Genomic DNA, 18,159 nt, shown 5'->3' with positions numbered 1-18,159 from the left:
GCAATGCGTGGTGATTGTCTTTACGGTATTGTCTAGATAAAAGGAGTGACGCGGGTGGGTTCCTTTGCGAATTGATTATGAGGAGGCGGATGTCAGGATCTGCTGGCCACTCTGTCGCTTCTCGCTACCGTGAGCGACGCCACGGTCCGCCGCCAGATACCCTAATACCGAGGTATATATGTTAGACTTCAGGCGATCAACTCAATCGCATTGTAGGATCTCATCAGGGCACAGCGACATTGGGTTGGTTTCATCACCTGCCTAAATAAGTAAGTGGGGCGAATGCTCTCATTTGCAGGACGCACGCAACAGGTCATGTTCCTCGGAAATCTCTCCGACAATCCTGTCACCGCCTCTTCTCGCCCTTTCATCTTTCAGGCATCTCGTAGCCGACAGCTGCATTGCAACCCACGGCATCGATGACCGAGTTTGTAAACTGGGATAATATCGGCGCCACCGCCGATCCGGAGACGCACCCGGACATAGACCTAGAGAACATTGACCTCAGTGGTCTCGATCATAACTCCGTTTTGGGCTATGACAATGAGAATTACGACGAATTCTGCGCCTTGCACCCTGCAAGCAAAGTGAATGGTCCTCTTCATCATGAGGGTGATCGTGTCGAATTTGACAGTGGCCTCGTCGACCCCGAATTGGGTACGAAAACCGATGACCAGCACATCCCCGGCAATCGCAATCGGGCCATCCAGCGCAAAGTGCCCGCTCTTTCTGAAGATTCAACCTCTTCAGCGAAGCCCGACTCGACGACAAACGTCCGCGCTAGGTTCTCCAGGGAAGCGGTGGGGATTTTGAAGAGCTGGTTTTCGTCCCACAGCAAACACCCCTACCCAAATGACGACGAGAAGGAGATGCTCCAGCGCCAGACAGGCCTGAGCAATACCCAGATTGCCAATTGGCTGGCGAACGCTCGGCGCCGTGGCAGGTTACGTGCCACCAAACTTGCGTCCCCGCGTCCGGAGCTTTCGTCTACGAATCCGATCGACATTCCGAGTAGGCGAGGGACGGCGCCAGCTGCTGCGGAGATGAGCATGATGGGCCCACTCGAGCGTTGGGTCGACTCTCCTCCCGAAAATGAACCTGTCTCGGTAGCTGCTATAGCCCGAGCGATCACAGCCTCAAGGTCTAGCAGGTCATCTAGTCTCGAGAATTCATTTAGCCACGACTATACGGACGATAGCGATGGGAGGTCGGCCTACAATCAGTCATCAGCCAGTTCTATCGGAACATCCCGGTCGAGCAGCAGGTCTCTTTCTTCGGTCAATTCCCACACATCTCGGGGGTCCTTCGGGTCGTTTAGGTTGTCTAGTAGCAGGCGTAGGCGTCGCTCGAGGCGCTCGGTTCCTAAGCGTACAGCAACTTCAAATTTCCTCACCGCCCCTCTAAAGACATACCAATGTACCTTTTGTACGGAGACGTTCCGCACGAAGTACGATTGGCAAAGACACGAGAAATCTCTGCATCTATCTCTCGAACGCTGGGTATGTTCCCCACACGGACCGAGGGTCTTGAATCCCGACACAGGCCGAACCTGCTGCACCTTCTGCGGCGAAGATGATCCGGACGATGCTCACCTCGAGTCCCACAACCATTTCCCATGTCGGGAAAAGATCCCCGAAGAGCGGTCTTTCTACCGTAAAGACCATCTTAGACAGCATCTAAAGTTAGTGCACGACGTCAAGTTTCTCGATTGGGCGATGAAGCGCTGGAAGGTTGCTATCACCGAGATTCGGTCAAGGTGTGGCTTCTGCGGTAAGGTGATGGACACTTGGACAACTCGTGCGGACCATCTTGCCGAGCACTTCAAAGCTGGTAGAACAATGGCGGACTGGAAGGGCGACTGGGGCTTCGAAGCTCCCGTGCTTAGCATGGTTGAGAATTCTATCCCGCCTTGTATGTACTCTCTTCGCCATGCGGTGGGCTGGACGCAAGACTAATTTTCCACTCCAGATCTAATCCACGACGAACGAAACTCTCCGTTGCCTTATATGGCCAGCCAGGCACCACCCGAGTCACCGAGAAATGCGTACGAGCTCATCAAAATGGAGCTTCTTTACTACGCCACTGGAATGTGGGAGGCGGAGGCAAGGATGCCCTCTGATGAAGAGCTACAGCTTGAAGCGTGCCGAGTCATATTCGCCTCCGAGGGGCTGTCATCGCGGGAAGTGTCGACCCAGTCATGGTTGCGAGATCTGATCATGGCATCGGACCAGATTGCAGCGCAAGCAAAGTTCGGCAAGTTAAGAAGCCACGCGGAGAACCTACTCTCGACCCTGAGGATTAACGGGAAAGACAACCTTTTTGAAGCGTGTCCCCTGGAGAGTCAACTTCAGGAGTTTGTCCGTGCGAGGCGCGTCTTGGGCCTGACGATCATGGACTATGAGCTCCAGGAAGAAGCTTGCAAGATTGTTGGGCTTATGGAGGAGACGACAACTTGCCCATTGAATAGTGTAGCCGACTGGACCGTCCGACTTATCAACTCCTCGACGAGCTGGCTCTCCAGTTTCCGCCAGCGGACCGACCCATCTCTTGGTGGAAACCCGCAATATGGGGTCATGGACTCGATCGACAGCGGCCGGTGGGAGCGAGATCTAGGCGGTTACAGGAACCGATCGGTCGATTATTACCAGGGACAGAGGCACGGATATGATGGCGCGGTTTTAGCGGGGCCCCAAACGACTGTAGACCCGAGGCCACTGACTCTCGCGGCACCCTCCACCTCAAGTCATTTCGTTCCGCACTATCGAGTCTCCCACAGTGGCGAAGAGCCGTCTGGATTACTCAACGACGCAGATCCCTTTAGAGCCAGCGCGTACTTCCTAAATGGCACGAACTGCTATCGGGAGCTTTCACGACAGCTCAGTCGATATGTATTTCAAACCATGTCTCCCAACAACCCGAATCAACATGTGCCGACTGATGAAGAGCTCCAGAATCAAGCACGATGGATCTTATACGATGAGTAAGTTTATCTGCCTACCTCTCGGGCCGATCGTGGAGTTGGGTTCTGACACTGGCTTAGTGATGATCCGTGGACCCGGACGGCGGCCGACAATGCGGAGTGGCTTTTACGGTTCAAACAGGAGGTGGGCTTGATAAAGGACGGAGAAATAGGTCTTGGATTAAACGGTTCGAGCTCGTGAATTAGTTAGGCGTTGTGGATGGATATATGGCAGCCAAGTGTTGGCTCCGGCGAAGTTTGTTTCACGATATCTTCATATTTTAGCATACATCATTCCTGTCAACACTCTGATTCCAATCCCAATATGTCTATCATGTACAAAGGTATGAAGGTAACTCGATTTCCTATGAAATAGTACTTATTTTGATGGATCTGAGTACGAGCACTCTGGAATAGCGTGGGCAGGGGGTCACGACGGCGTTCGAGCTCTGCAAGGATGGTCCGTTCTCCTTCATTATTACAGGGCAGGACAGTATCATGCCCCACTAGAAAACGGACCAACGGTGGGACGCTGCCCTTAACGAGCATATTTCCCTAGAGAGTACTTTTTAGTCCTTCCCGTTTCCTCTGTTGTTGGTTTTTCTTTTTGTTCATCCTTGGCGCATGATCCTTCGGACACATGGATTATTTGTTTTTTTTTTAACAACCTAGCCTAAAAACCCTAGATTCCCTCCTCTTCATCCGTCAATCCTATCTAATCGTAGCCGATCTCCCTCCCTCCCACCGCCCGACCATATCGTCTAACACCGCGCCATCTGTCCTTGCAACAGCCACATCACTGCTTGCCCTCACCACCCCATTCGTGCAGCCGCCAGGCTGCGACATCCACTAGACGACCACAGGTTTTCAGTCACCGATAGTACTCAGTTAACCTTTCCCCTCGCAGTATCCAAGCCAGTCACATCATGCTACCCCTCCGGCTAGGAGGCCATCATGCTGGAAAGCCGGCTCCATTTCACCCCAGCCGTGTACCCCAGTAGCTGGACATCCTTTAATATAAGAGAGGATTGGCGCTCGGGGCATACGACGGCTTTTTACTACAATAGGTAGGACCACACTTATTACTCTGTTCTTTCCTCTTTTTAAGATTCTTTTCTTTTCTCTCCCCCCCCCCCCCCCCCCCCCCCCCTCTTTTTTTTTAAGTCTAGTTATTTCATCACTGCGAAATGAGATATACTAACAGATTCTCCTTATCTAGTGGCTACGCCTTTCAAGGCTGGAGCGTCAACGAGATTGCGATGTCGATGGAATCGAACCTCTACAGACGCTGGGTTCCGAGCACTGATATGGTAGCAAACTCTGGAGAAGAATCCAATACACCATTCTCGGGCCAAACTCTGATAGTGCACGAACCTTGGGCTGTGACCTGGGCTGCATCCGACACACCAACAATGATGCCGCAGCTGCCCACAATCACCAACTCCATGCTCGTGCCCACATGGACCCCCAGCCAGGTTATTCCTGACGGCCTATACGACACCGACGACAGCACCCGAGACCATCCACATTCGCTAAGCAAGGGTGCGCTCTGGTTCCTCATGGTTGGGATGCCCATTATCGGGGTGATACTCATCGGTCTGTGTGTCTGGGGTTGTGTGTGGAAATGCAAGAAGACTAGGCAGGAGAAGGCGCTGAGGAGTACAGCTGGGGGCCTATCTGAAGGGAAGCTTGTTGGCTGAGGATTTCTAGAAGAGGTATATGAAAGGGATAAAAGAAGCCAGAAATGGATTTAGCTGAAGTATAATAATCCTTTACGTCAATTTTTGCAGGTTCGTGTACGTTAGATGACTGTATACTAATGATTCATTAAATATAAGCTATAACTATTTAAACTTTGTACTACTATTACGTTTACTTCAGTGACTGCTAGTTTAATCAGAAGGGCACCTGGCACCAGGTAGCTATTAACCTAACTGCTTTATATATACATCTCTCAAAATTTGGTCTCATCGAAAACGAAAGCAATCGTATCTCGTCGATTTGTTTGTGACCTAGGAGTAGAATTCGACTGCGACGGCAACTACATGTTCCAATGAACATTGGCTCGTTGCGAGCATGAGGTAGGGGTCTAATAGGTCTTGCCTGACTATGGTTCTGCTACGAGATGTGTCGATTTTTCCGTTACCTGGTGCATGTACAGGTGGCAGCGTTAGCCTCCGTCGCTCGTGGCGTGGACCAGAAACAGATCTACACTAAAAAAAGGTCAAAATATGCCCTCCTTCCGCGACAAGGATCCAACATCCACTACACGCGCAACGGTACCATCCAGAGAGTGGCATTTTTTGGCAGCCAGTTGGCAATTATATGGGGATGCTCTCAGCATAACCTGTCCACGAGGTGGAAGGGGGTTATAGACAGGGTACACAAAGGGTCTTGCTAAAAGTCGTGATTTTCTCTCAAGTGGACGAGGGTCATACATCTAATGCACCAGATTGGTGTAAGTTTTGAACTTATGAAAACTTATGAACCTGAATGCACCAAGGTTTATTGGATGGTTTTCCGGCAACCACTAATATGTCGCTATATAGGAAATACAGAAAACGCCGTCGCCGGACCTATCGTGTCTCATGGAGCAGGCCTTGCTTGAACAAATATGCTCAATCACTTCTTCAGAACCAGAGGTCCAACGGTCGAGAGCCCCGAGCTGCCCCCATGAATCTCAACAGCCTTTTCCATCAAAGACATAAAAACCGCTGCAGGGCTGAAGTCGACCCCAGCCTCCTCACAGGTCCGCTTAATGTTATGCAGGCTTACCACCATCATGTCCATAGGATGTCCGTCGTTCTCAAGCCAGTCTTCGTCATCCCACCTCTTCGCAATCATGCTTAGTAGCGGGACAAGCGCCTGAAGCAACGGAACGATGGCTTCGCCGGAGGACCCAATCTTGCCGTCCTTGCTCCCTTGCTTGAGGATGCCGAGACCCACGAAAATGCCGGAAAACATGCTATACATGCCTACAAGCAATGCGTTGTCGAATCGCGATGCCTGCGCGACATCCTGGCCATGATAGCTGCCCTCGCCGATGGCGGACAAAAGCGGTAAGAGGGAGGAGTAAACGTCCTCTGTCTCGCCACTGAGGATGAACATGCTGCCGGGCTTTCCGACAACGTACGGAGGAACCATGATGGCGCCGTCGAGGTACCGAGCGGCCCCCTTCGCGCGCACCGCGGTGTCCATGTTGACGGCTTCTCCAGGCGACCCGTTGCAGAAGTTAACGATGGTCTTGCCCTGGAGAGCGTCCTCTGGGAGGGTGTCCCAGGTCTTTTGGAGGGTCTCATTGTTCAGGAGGCAGACAACGATGATGTCGTTCTTGGCAACGGCGTCGGCGACGTTTGGCTCGTAAATTGCACCCGCTTCAACGGCGGCGATGACTCCGGGACGGTCTTTGGTGCGGTTCCATGCAGTGACGCTGACTCCAGCCTTGGCGAGAGTTTGGACGAGGGCGCTGCCCATGTTTCCGAGTCCGATGAATGTGAGGCTGGGCATTTTGACTAGGTCTAGTGGTCGTTTATGTGTAAAAGAGTTTCGGGGAGTGGTTATGGAAAGATGGTTCTGTGTGATAGCTGAGGAGATGATTATGAAGGCGATTTACAAAACCAGGAAGAGGAGTAAGGGAGTCTTATATCCTTTCTCCCCTTAGACACACGGGGCCTTCAACCTCTTCCATCTCTCCCCCATTTCAAATCTCATAACACATGAGTTCACACTCGTTGCAGCATTTTACTGCAAATTTTGTGAATCCGGGAACATGAAGTCGAAGCCATCGTCAGACGGAAGAACTCGAAGTCCATACGACACGATGAATACGGCATGAGAAAGGGCAGGCAAGCCCAGGCAGACGTCGCAAGAAGCGTCAAGTTGGATTTCTAATCTGGCTGGGATGTTGTATAGGTTTGTAATTCATCTGCGTAGAGTGCCAAGAGCAGAACCATGGCGATGTCTTCCAATTGTAGCTAGACTCGGGGACCCGACATAGATGAAGACATACGGGGGAGCCGCGTTTGCTGTTTAAGCTACTCATACGAAGGAGGGCCTTGAAAGAGCAAGAGGTCAAGCTAATTGGACTAAGAAAGGCACCATGACGGGTTGCCATACCTATGTTACAACGAATGTGGAGCCATGTCAGCCATGTGCATATGAACTAGACCCAGAGAAGAAATTTCTTAGTGATCAATGTAACCTTCAGCAGAGGAGGACCTTGGCATACTCCCGTAAACCTCGCGGCATGATGTGTAGCAGAAGGTAGAAGTCGGAAAGGAGAAAAATAAAAGAAAAGGTCAAGGAAAGACGGGGAAAACGGTGGAGAGTAATGAAGAGAAAAAAAAAAAAAAAAAAAAAAAAAAAAAAAACGAGGAAATCAAGAGAGAGAGAGAGAGACAGCGGTGACACGGCACTAGCCTCGTCATCAATAGCTCTCAAGCCGCTGCTACTAATAAACTTAAAATCTACACATCGGTCTTACCTGTCCTCCCTTCTGCGTCCCGCCTCCTTCCTGGAGCCGGACGCATCAGGAGAACCCGGCGGAATTTGGTACTCCGAGGCGCTGAAGCAATGCATCTGCCGTGGGGCGACCACCAAGAAATTCTCTAAGATGCACTCGACACTTTGCTCAGGTGAAAGACTCGAAATTAGCCAAGGATAAGTTGTCGAAGGCATCATGGCGACTCACTCACAGCTGGGAAAGAATGCCGATGATGCGGCTTTTAGAGCGCTCACGAAGGCGAGCATCTGTCAACTCATCCGGGGTCGCCTCCTTCTAGGCCTCCATGTAACGGGGTCGATTCTTGTGTAATGGAAACTCATAGCCTTCAACTCGTCCTTTATCCAACACTAATTCTCCAACATTATTCCAATTGCTTCCCCGAATTCGAGACATATTTCGTGGGCGTGGAATGCAGCTTACTTGGTCCTGGCAACTAAGTCATGGATAGCGTGTCCAATCACTTTGGGGTGCGCCAATATAAGTAAACGATAAGTTGTCCAATTAACAGCTATGTTAGGGAGATACAGAACTTGCCGTGGAACAGTGTTGTGACACTTCCGTGTCCGAGCCTGGCGCATGTCGTCGGCTCCGGACGAGGAAAGCAACACGTCAGAATCGTTAATACCGGATAGACTCTGCTCTCACCATAATTAATGTACCTCTAGAGTTCGGGAGATTAAATAAAACCTGTTGTCGCACGTAACCAAGACCAGCCGGTCAAGAATATGCGTACCTACTGCAAGTTGACACACTGATTGCCTTTATACTTGTTAGGGCGTGAAAGGAGATCGGTACATAGGTAGCCGACCCATGCCGGAACACCCTCGCCCCAAGATGATGCATCTAATGAATCGGGGGATATCGGCTCAAGTCTAAGCTTCAGACAGTCCGAGAAGAGACGCAGCCTAGCATCAACAGAATGCTGTAAAGGGAAATACTCTGCAATTTCGTTATAGCCTGGTTCACTTTCATCACCAGTAAGGCGTCGATAATAATAAACATCCCACGGGAAAACATTAGAAGTTAATTATAAACTTAACTTTCAATCTCTTCCTAGCCTATCTAACATTCCACACGCAAGATGTTGTCGCGAATGACCCGATGGATGAATTTCTGATCAGGGTTCTCCGTTAACCTTTCATCTGTCTGCGGAAAACATTCCCCTCTCGGGAGCTCAATGACGACTGCTGAGAGCAATCGAGGAGATCGGGTTGATAATTTCACCTCTTTCCTGCCAGTTGTTAGCGATCAAATAATGGTTTCCCGGATATCGATCCTCGTTTCAGCTGCCATTCAGAGCAAGTCTGTCATTGATTATTCGGCCGACGTCGTTATTGCTCTTAAACTCGCCTTAAGAGATCCCGCCGAGCGGGTGTTGCTCTTTACTCTCTGTTGATTTACCCCACTTCGAGGGTTTGAATGGCTTCAACGTCCTCTATAAACGATCTGACATTTTAAGAGGTACTACCTTTTAAATACCCATTGGACCAGACCCCATGAGTCGACTAAGGCGACCTAGAAGCCCGACCCCGAAAGTGTCATCAGATACATTACATCAATGTGATATCCCAATTTATCTACAGGAAAATCGCTCCCATGTCCTTCCGCATGAGGGGAAATGAAGTATGTCTCTCGGCATCCGCGGCCATCACGGTTGCGAGGCCGATCCTCCGTCTTCGGAACACCACAGTTGAAAACCGGCAACACGACCATGGTCGGTAGGTTCAGTCACCTATACATAAGACAGACGATAATACATGTGGGTTTTGATGAAGGAATGACTAAAGGCGTGACCGATAAAAAGTAAAAGAGAATGATTCTTTATCAGTTCTTCGTTGAGCCGATGCAGAGGTTGCTCGGCAGTTACTTGGCGAAAAAGAAGGAAACTCCAGCCAGCATGCTGGAATAACGCTCCAGTCTGGGAACCCAAAGGCAAGAATAGACCTACCTGCTTATCGTTACCCATTTCCAATCCCGACCCGAACCTCCGTAAGTTGGTGTGCGGGGGAACGGATCCTTATCTCGAGCTGCAGAGAGGTGCGTGGGTGTTCGAACTGTCCAATAGGTCAATGTCCTTATCAATTCACTCGGCGTTAGTTTAGTCTTCGAAATTCCCGAATTGATCGGAAACACCCGGTCAGACACTCAGTCCCCGTAGGCCAATCTGGATGGCTTCCAAGTTCTACCCGCCTTATCGGTAGTAAACTAATATGTCTCCTGTTGTAATATTGTGCACATCCTTATCTTGATCCAGTCAGTCGGATATGGTCTCGTCGGATATAGTCCCGTCCGCCCTTCCGGTCCCAGTGGCCCAATCCTGATGGTTTCCGAGTTCCAACCACTCGCTGCTCTCATCTGATCTTAAATTAGCGCTGCGAGAAGCGTATGCACTTGGCCTCGGAATCTGGTTCTGATCCCGAGATAGTACCATATATCGAGATACATCGCGGTGATCATTATGCACTAGATTTATAAATAAAATCGCCTATGGAGGATGCCGCATAGAATATATTACTCTAAATGTCCTGCATCGTCCGTGTCCTAACGGCCCTCTCCGTATCCAGCGGCTTATAGATAATATCGATACCACTGCAACAACACCAGTGCTCGCTCTGGTCTAGCATCAAACCATATTGTGATTTTCAGAATACCCTCCTTGGATCTGAAAGGCATCCCAAGACAGTTGAGTTAGAATCATCATGCCCGCTGACGTCCGTCTGCCGCACCCCTTCGATCCCCTCTCGAAAGAGGAGATTGAGGCCGCCATCGCCATCATCAAGAAGGCCCATGGCGATAACCTTCTTTTCAATGTCATATCTCTCCAAGAGCCTCGTAAAGCTCAAATGACCGCATGGCTCGAAAATCCCGCATCTGCCCTTAGGCCTGTCCGAGTTGCCGATGTAGTAGTCATTTGTCCTGATGGTAAAGTTTGCGATGGCCTTGTCGACCTCCAAAAGGGCACCATTACTAGTTGGGAGGAGCTAGACGGATTGCAGCCGATTGTAGGTGATGTGACTTTGATGATGTTTGGATGGGCCATTTTTAGCGTCACTTGGCGATGCTAACACTCGTGGATTAGATCACCGTCGAGGAGCTCCAGATGGCGGAGCACGTCGTGCGCAAAGACCCCCGAGTTATCGAGCAGTGCAAGATCAGCGGCATCGCCGAAGAGGACATGGACAAGGTCTACTGCGACCCCTGGACGATCGGCTACGATGAGCGCTGGGGAAACAAGACCCGCCTTCAGCAGGCGCTTATGTACTACCGCCCCGACGTCGACGACTGCCAGTACCAGTACCCCCTTGACTTTTGCCCCATCTTCGATCCGATCAGGAAGGAAATCATCCACATTGATATTCCCAAGGTCAGAAGGCCGCTTAGCAAGGTCCCCGCCATTAATTACCACCCAGCTGGCGTTCAGAAGCAGGGCGGTTTCCGCTCGGACCTGAAGCCCATCAATATCACCCAGCCTGAAGGCGTCTCATTCAAAATGACGGGAAGGGAAATCGAGTGGCAAAACTGGAAATTCCACATCGGCTTCAATTACCGCGAGGGAATTGTCTTCAATAACATCACTTTTAACGACAAGGGCACAGAGAGGCCCATTTTTTACCGCTTATCTCTCGTCGAGATGGTGGTTCCCTAGTAAGCTCACCCCCCATCACCTTTTCTAGACGCATCACCGATACTCATATCGACCACAGCGGAAACCCCGAGCACCCGCATCAGCGTAAGCACGCACTGGATATAGGAGAGTATGGGGCGGGGTATATGACGAACAGCTTATCGCTCGGGTGTGATTGCAAGGGTGCCATCTTCTACCTTGATGCCGAGTTCCCCACACGGGCGGGCGGAATTCGAACCATCAAGAACGCCATCTGCATCCACGAGGAAGACAATGGAATTCTTTTCAAGCACTCGGACTTCAGGGACGACTCCGTCATTGTCACTAGAGCTCGTAAGCTTATCATCCAGCAGATCTTTACCGCTGCCAATTATGAATATGCAATTCAGGTGAGGCTCCCGATGTTATTAACAGGCGTTTGAAGTGAACATGAGCTGATTCCCTTCGATTTTAATAGTGGATATTCCATGTAAGCAGAAACTGAGTTAAAGGAATGCTCCCTCTCTAGGAGGTAGTGCTAACACCTTAGCAACAGCAAGACGGCACTATTCAGCCCGATATCAAGCTAACGGGCATCCTCAACACCTACTCCATGAACCCAGATGAGGACACCAATGGCTGGGGAACGCAGGTCTATCCAGGTAATCATCTCAAAACATACTATATCTGTAACACCTGCTAATGCCATTACGCACAAGGCGTCAATGCCCATAACCACCAACATCTATTCTGCTTACGCATAGACGCCAACGTCGACGGCCCCAAGAACACCATCTTTGCCATCGATGCCGTGCAAGCGGAGGCACCCGTCGGAAGCCCAGGAAACTACTACGGAAACGCTTTCTATGCCCAACGAACCAAGCTCGCGACAGTTGGCCAGGCGAAGACTGAATACAGCAGCGCGACCATGAGGACGTGGGACATTTGCAACACCAACAAGCTGCACCCATACAGCGGCAAGCCCTCCAGTTACAAGCTAGTGAGCCGAGAGATCCCCGGTCTGATGCCCAAGCCTGGTTCCTTGGTATGGAAGCGAGCTGGCTTTGCCCGCCATGCTGTCCATGTTACGAAATGTGAGTTGCCATTAAAAAATGAAAAGAAAAAAATAGAAAAAAAAATAAAAGCGAAAAACACTGCTCTCCTCACCCATTTTACCCCTGTTTTCTCTAACTAAATCATCAGATCGCGACGACGAACTTTGGCCGGCTGGAAGACATGTCCCGCAAACTTCAGGGGAACAAGAGGTCGGTCTCCTCAAGTGGTCCGCCGACGAGAGCGAGAGCATCGATAATGAGGATGTCGTTCTGTGGCACACGTTTGGGCTCACGCATTTCCCCGCCCCGGAGGACTTCCCGGTCATGCCTGCCGAGCCCATCACGCTACTCCTCAGGCCACGCCACTTCTTCTCTAACAACCCCGTCATGGACGTGCCGCCTAGCTACTGCATCACTCCCAGCCAAGTTGCGGCAAAGGCACAGGGAGTTGGGCCCGCGTTTGATAAGAACTCGGCGTATGCGAAGCCGGAGAAGACCTGTGGTAGCTGCCATGGTGAAAACGGCACGAATGGAACTACTGATGGCGCGCATTAAACATCCCGGAGCAGCAACTATAAGCGAATTTATGTGAAATTGTGTTATTATGGGTTATGGGGTTGGAAACGAATGAATAGCATTCAGTGGCTTAGATTAAATGATGCCAGTGCGAGCGAATCAAGGAGATCCAAATTTCCTCCTCCTGATTATATTTTGCGGTTGATGAGGAGAGCCTGTATAGGAATATTATGAGCACCCATATAACCACAGCCATCCGAACGACGATGGACATATACGGAACGCGATTGATAATATACCTATATTATCCTGCCCAAGTCCTAAACCATCAATCGGTTCTAAAAGCTTAGTGGGAATTCCCTTCATTAAGGAATAAGTGTAATAATTCTTAAGCGAGGGAAGTACTATGTATCAACCAGTGCAAGAAAGAGGGAGCCCGAGTCCAAGCATAGTTGTAATGGCCGCGATGGTTTATACGCCAAAGATAGATATATAATATTGGCTCGATTATTATCCAGTCTACCCACTACTTTTGCTGCCATTCATCTCATCATCATCCGTAGCAGAAGTCTTCGTCGTCATACCCATCATCATCATTTCATTTTCGGCTAGACAGCTAAGTCTAAGCCTGGACAATCTTACCAATGCCATCAACAGGCTCGCTAAGCTCAACCTTGCACTGGGGCAGGGCGACACCGTAAGTTTCGAAGCTCATCTCGCCCGTATCGGAATCAGTGGTGAGCCAGCGGCGGTTGAGGAGATCTCCGTCCTGAGCGCGGTCGAAGAAGTTTTGAGGGGCAAAAACAATGCTGCTTACAGCCTCCGTGTAGAGAGTGACGGGAATATCCTCGGCGCGAGTGTAATGAACCATACCGAGGTTAAACCACACCACAATGTCCTCGTCCTCTACGCTCTCGCCGTCGAAGAACTTCAAAAAGTCCTGCTGGGGCGAATCGGGCATGTTGATATTCTGGACGCTGTTGGCGTAGGGCTCGTTGTCGTGTTGGACCGTCACGGCAAGGTGAGACTTCGCAAAGGACGTCTGATGGCGGGAGAAGGGCGAATTCATCGGAGTGAGGTGAACCATGGACTTGCCTGGAACGAGCCGATAACCACGCTTCTCGCCCCACTTGTTCTTATCCTGGCTAACAACGCAGTACATGGCCTCACCGTTGGGCGCCCAGTTGAACTGCTGCTCCTCGGTCATGGTGGAGATGTCAAGTTCCATCTGCTCGAACTCGCCCAACTCGGGGAACCAGGGCTGGGTCTGGTTGACCACGACGAGCTTGCTCACTTCGAGGCTGTTTTCAGTGCCTGCGACGTCGAAATCGGCCTTGTAGGTGAGGACGTGTTCGTGAAGACTGCCCATGGTTGCTTGCTGGATTCTAGGGCCCCATTTCTGCTGGTCGGGGTAATAGAATGACGACTGCAGATAGCCGGAGGCGCGGACCGAGACCTCCAAGGAACCCTCTAGCAAGAAGGAATAACTGAACATATAATCGTAGTTCCCAATCGTGGCAATAGATCGGACTGTGAGCCCGGAACCTTTTACCGTGCCTAGATTTGTATACCCCCAATTGTTGGAACCACCGGATCGGTGACGGGAAATTGGGTAACCTAGGTCAGCCTCAAAGATGCAAATGGCGTTGGGTTGGGTGACGGAGGTGTTGCCTGAGAAGTACGTAATGGGCAAGAATGTCGATCCGAAGGGGCAGTCAAACCCTTCGACGAGAGCACCAACATCAGTCCCCAAGCTGTAGTACGTGTCATGGTAGACGGTAGAGGCCGCCTTTGGAGTGCGGCCAGCATATTGGGCAGCAGCCTCCTGGAGCGAAAGCTCGTAGATGACCCTTTCACCCTTGAACTTGATGTCGTACAGCATCACGCCCAGCGAGCGCGTGAAGGACAAGTAGAAGGACCAGCCCATGTACTCAACATAGCGCTGCTCCTCGTCCAGCTTGTAACGTTTACCACCAATCTCGAGGGTTTGGGGGGCCATGAGGTTTTCGAGGTCTCGGACGCCCAGTTCGGGCTTGTAATCAACTAGGCCCCAATCATAATCTCGCGTCTGAGGGAATTCCTCCTTGAGCTCACCAGCATCCCAAGCAGCACGGAGATCCGCAACGGTGGGGAAAAACCTCGAATTGGTCACGATGCCCTTGAGCTTGTAGTCATCGGGGTTGAGGCCAGGGCAATCGAGCAGCACGAAGAAGTCCAAGGGCAGGAGGTAGGTGGCTGAGCCGGGATACCGGAACATGACGGTGCGGTAGGTGGTCGTGCCGTTCAATGACATTGGGGTTCCCGCAGTGCTTGTGAGTGTGGTACGGTTGTCTCTGCTACCATAATACACGCCCCCAATGAGTTTCTCCGTAATGTCCGCAATCTCGGCCATTATGGAGAGTAGGAGCGGTTCCGTAGCAGCGGAGCGGACAGAGTCGAAGTAGCGGCCATTGAAAGGGACACTGCCCCCACGGCCGCCATTATAGATGTAGTCAAGCTTCTCGATCCTTGTGGCTGGCCCAACAGGAAGAGGACCGATCATGAACTCTTGCGAGTCCGGTTCTTCAATGGCACCACGAAAGATGATGGCTCGTGCATACTTAGCTGGGGGCGGCTTCCCGCAGCTCTCAAGGTAGGGCAAGACATCCGACTTGTTGGTATGGAGTGTATCGATCCAGAAGACGTAGTTGTCAGTCAGCTTTGCAATGCTGGGGTCGGTAAGGTTGAGGCCAGACTCTGGAGCATGCAGAAGGTTCCACACGGCCAAATTGTCCTCAGGGGTGATTGGAGACCACACATTCTCCTTCGGGGCAGTGACTTTCGGTGCAGCGCCTGAAATATCACATGTCCCGTCCTTGACGCGTTTGTGTATCGTCTCGAAGTCAACCAAGGGATCAAAGCCAGAGGACGGAGCTGCGGTCACGGTCAAGGCAGTGACTGCGGCCCAAAGCGCCACAACGAGGCGGCGGTTGACAGGCATGGCTCAAGAGTTGGGACACAGGGCACAATAGAGATGTGATATATGAGGCGTGTTCGTGATGTCTAAACTCCAACATCTAATGGTTCGCTGCGGAATTGCTCGTGGTCTTTATACTTGCGACATGCGGCCATAACGACGCCATTATTAATGCCTATGTTGAATTTAGCCATAATAGAAGACCTCGACCTCTCGTTCCTGGTGATCTTATCTCTTGCCAGCGAACTCCTCCGCGATAGCGACCCTACTGATACGACATGAAATACCTAGGATATCTTGAAACTATTGATGTCCGTCAGTCTTGGCTCTGAGTAAACTTGATAATAATTGATAACAATACGAGTAGAAAACACAAAAGGACCCTTTCGTGAGATGCAGTGCCTCTTTCTCATTGGTTAAGGCCGTGCCCGGAGGTTGGGGGTCGATGGCGGAGCTGTTGGGAGGCGTCCGCCGAACCCGCCGAACCCCGACTGCATTTCGTACTATAGGAGAAGCTATACTTCTCCAGGATGCAGACGGCATGTAAGTTATCAATCGCGTCTGGGCGGTGGGAGGTTCCCCACGCTCGGAACTAGGACACGGGTACCGTGCACATGGCACAGATACGGTATGCGCATCCTATCGGAGTGAAGGACAGAAATTCGGTTGCGATTTAGTTTCCATTCTGGGAATGCCAAGGATTCCTTTACATATTGGACCTTTCGCGTGGGTCCTCCAGGGATCTCGGGACTTTGCTTGAGGTGTTCCGATCTACATACTCCCACATGCTTCACACGCTCAATGCTAGGCTTCCATACCACTCAAAGGAGATCATGGAGTTGAGTGGATTTCCTCCCAGTTGAGGACCCGACGAGTCCGCCAACTTCGACCTTTACGGTATCATTACACGTCCCAGTGTCGGTGGTAAGCTTCAATGTCCGTGAGATTCTCTTTAAAGTTACGAGTGCTCTGAGGGAGAAAGGAGACTCCTTGTTGAACCCAAATCCAACCGACCCAGATTTGTGTACTCGAACGCTGTGTGTAAACAGCAGAAAGGATCGGAAATAGACACGTTCTAGTATTCCGCCAATATCTCTCTGCCGAATGACTACGACAAGAGAGCAATGACCGAATTTGCCGAAGTCGGGACACCGCCTCTCGTCGAGACTCGCCCAATGTGATAAGCCGCATCCCGCCCAGCGCCGGCAGCTGCTGCTAACCCTATTCGGGAAACCAGAGTGCCATTGCCTTATCGCAACAACGAATCTCTTTTTTAGTTTTTTTTTTTTTTTTTTTTCCCTCTGGAGTCAAGGTCCAATAGGTTCACGAACCGCTCTCGCGTGGCAAGATTTGCCGATTGCACCATGCTTCGCAGGCGAGATAGACTGGAAACGGACATTTCCATTCCCATTGTCCCACACACTCCCGCTAATCATGGTAGACTGGATAGGGAGCTGCGGAAGGAAAAGCGGGGGCAAGCACGTCCCATAGTTAGTAGTAGTTTAGCGTAGTATTGCCAACCTCCAAGTTCTCACGTTGCCGGTTCTTCACAGCTTGATAGAGAAAGACGCGATCTGAGGGAAGGGGGTTGACTTTCCTTTGCCCAACGTAAGGATAATCCCCGTCATTGAGGTCACTCCAAAGGCGCACTGCAGAAGAACACCCACAAATAGGCACTGCCCAAACTAGATCGCCAAGACCTCAATGCTCATGTTTTCGGGAGTAACGGAAGTAGATAAGAGGATGGAAGAGTGATCGCATCTTCTTGGAAAAGGATTATATCCATTCTTCAACTTGTTGATTTCCCCGCTTCTTTTCCAAGTTGGCATGGCCCCAAGAATTTAGGGGCAATAATGGTGGAGCGAAAATGCCGCTCATTATATCTCGTCTCTACACGTTTACAATATTATTACAAGGTCAGCTTGCGTTTGTTGGTAATGGATACTGCAGTATAGTGTATATCTAGGACTAGTTCCAAACTACAGGACGCTGATCGTCCAAGTTTATTAGGTCCTCGGCGCGCTCTTGTTAAAAGTGTTCCCGACCCAACGGAGAGTCAAGACTTTGCGTTGCTTGCAGAGTCTAGGCTTGTGTGCTGAGTTAACAATAGGCTCTTACCAGCGCATAAGCCTTGGCCGTGGAGAGGAGAACAATGAGACTATTACTCGTTAGTATAGTTGGTAACACGGTAACAGTAGTGGTTCAGTACCAAAGCTCTAATCGAGTCATCGTCTTGAGTCTACTAGAAGACATAAAGCCTCGTTGCTATCGCAGTGCAAGTGTCAATCATTTGTGTCCTCATTGGTGTCCTTTATAATAGAACGGGGATGCAAACTGGCTCCTCGTCGGAAGTCTACTCGAAATGTCTGGAGTAGAAAGCCCTGCGCGAGGGAGGTTGGCCTTGTTGTTCCGCTGATCTCGGTAGAATACGTAGACGCTATCTTGTGAGAGATCAATGGCCGAGTTGACAAAATCCTATATTACTGGCTATTGCTGCAGTCACTGGATTTGGCCAAGTTTTAGTTGGAACCGCGACTCTACCAGTTGGATACGTTTAGATGCCAA

General features: G+C 50.6%; 2 protein-coding genes and 2 pseudogenes across 2 annotated transcripts; 2 read left to right on the top strand and 2 right to left on the bottom strand.

Annotated features, from left to right (window-relative positions):
• Positions 1–419: 419 nt before the first annotated feature.
• On the top strand, positions 420–2,984 carry SAPIO_CDS1962 (uncharacterized protein; the record flags this gene model as incomplete). Its single annotated transcript, XM_016785110.1, has 3 exons — positions 420–1,264; positions 1,523–1,911; positions 1,969–2,984. 3 exons carry the CDS (start codon positions 420–422, stop codon positions 2,982–2,984), a joined length of 2,250 nt encoding a protein of 749 aa, XP_016645407.1.
• Positions 2,985–5,581: 2,597 nt separating this feature from the next.
• On the bottom strand, positions 5,582–6,466 carry SAPIO_CDS1961 (annotated as a pseudogene; the record flags this gene model as incomplete).
• A 3,696-nt stretch (positions 6,467–10,162) lies between these two features.
• Positions 10,163–12,677, top strand: SAPIO_CDS1960 (Copper amine oxidase 1; the record flags this gene model as incomplete). Its single annotated transcript, XM_016785109.1, has 7 exons — positions 10,163–10,465; positions 10,543–11,108; positions 11,168–11,477; positions 11,546–11,557; positions 11,624–11,729; positions 11,787–12,161; positions 12,271–12,677. 7 exons carry the CDS (start codon positions 10,163–10,165, stop codon positions 12,675–12,677), a joined length of 2,079 nt encoding a protein of 692 aa, XP_016645406.1.
• Positions 12,678–13,260: 583 nt separating this feature from the next.
• Positions 13,261–15,618, bottom strand: SAPIO_CDS1959 (annotated as a pseudogene; the record flags this gene model as incomplete).
• Positions 15,619–18,159: the final 2,541 nt, after the last annotated feature.

Source organism: Scedosporium apiospermum (genome assembly GCF_000732125.1).
Source record: "Scedosporium apiospermum strain IHEM 14462 chromosome Unknown SEQ_SAPIO_0077, whole genome shotgun sequence".
NCBI classification, from domain to species: domain Eukaryota; kingdom Fungi; phylum Ascomycota; class Sordariomycetes; order Microascales; family Microascaceae; genus Scedosporium; species Scedosporium apiospermum.
The sequence above is the reverse complement of the archived record's forward strand: the minus strand, read 5'-3'. Positions and strand labels throughout refer to the sequence as shown.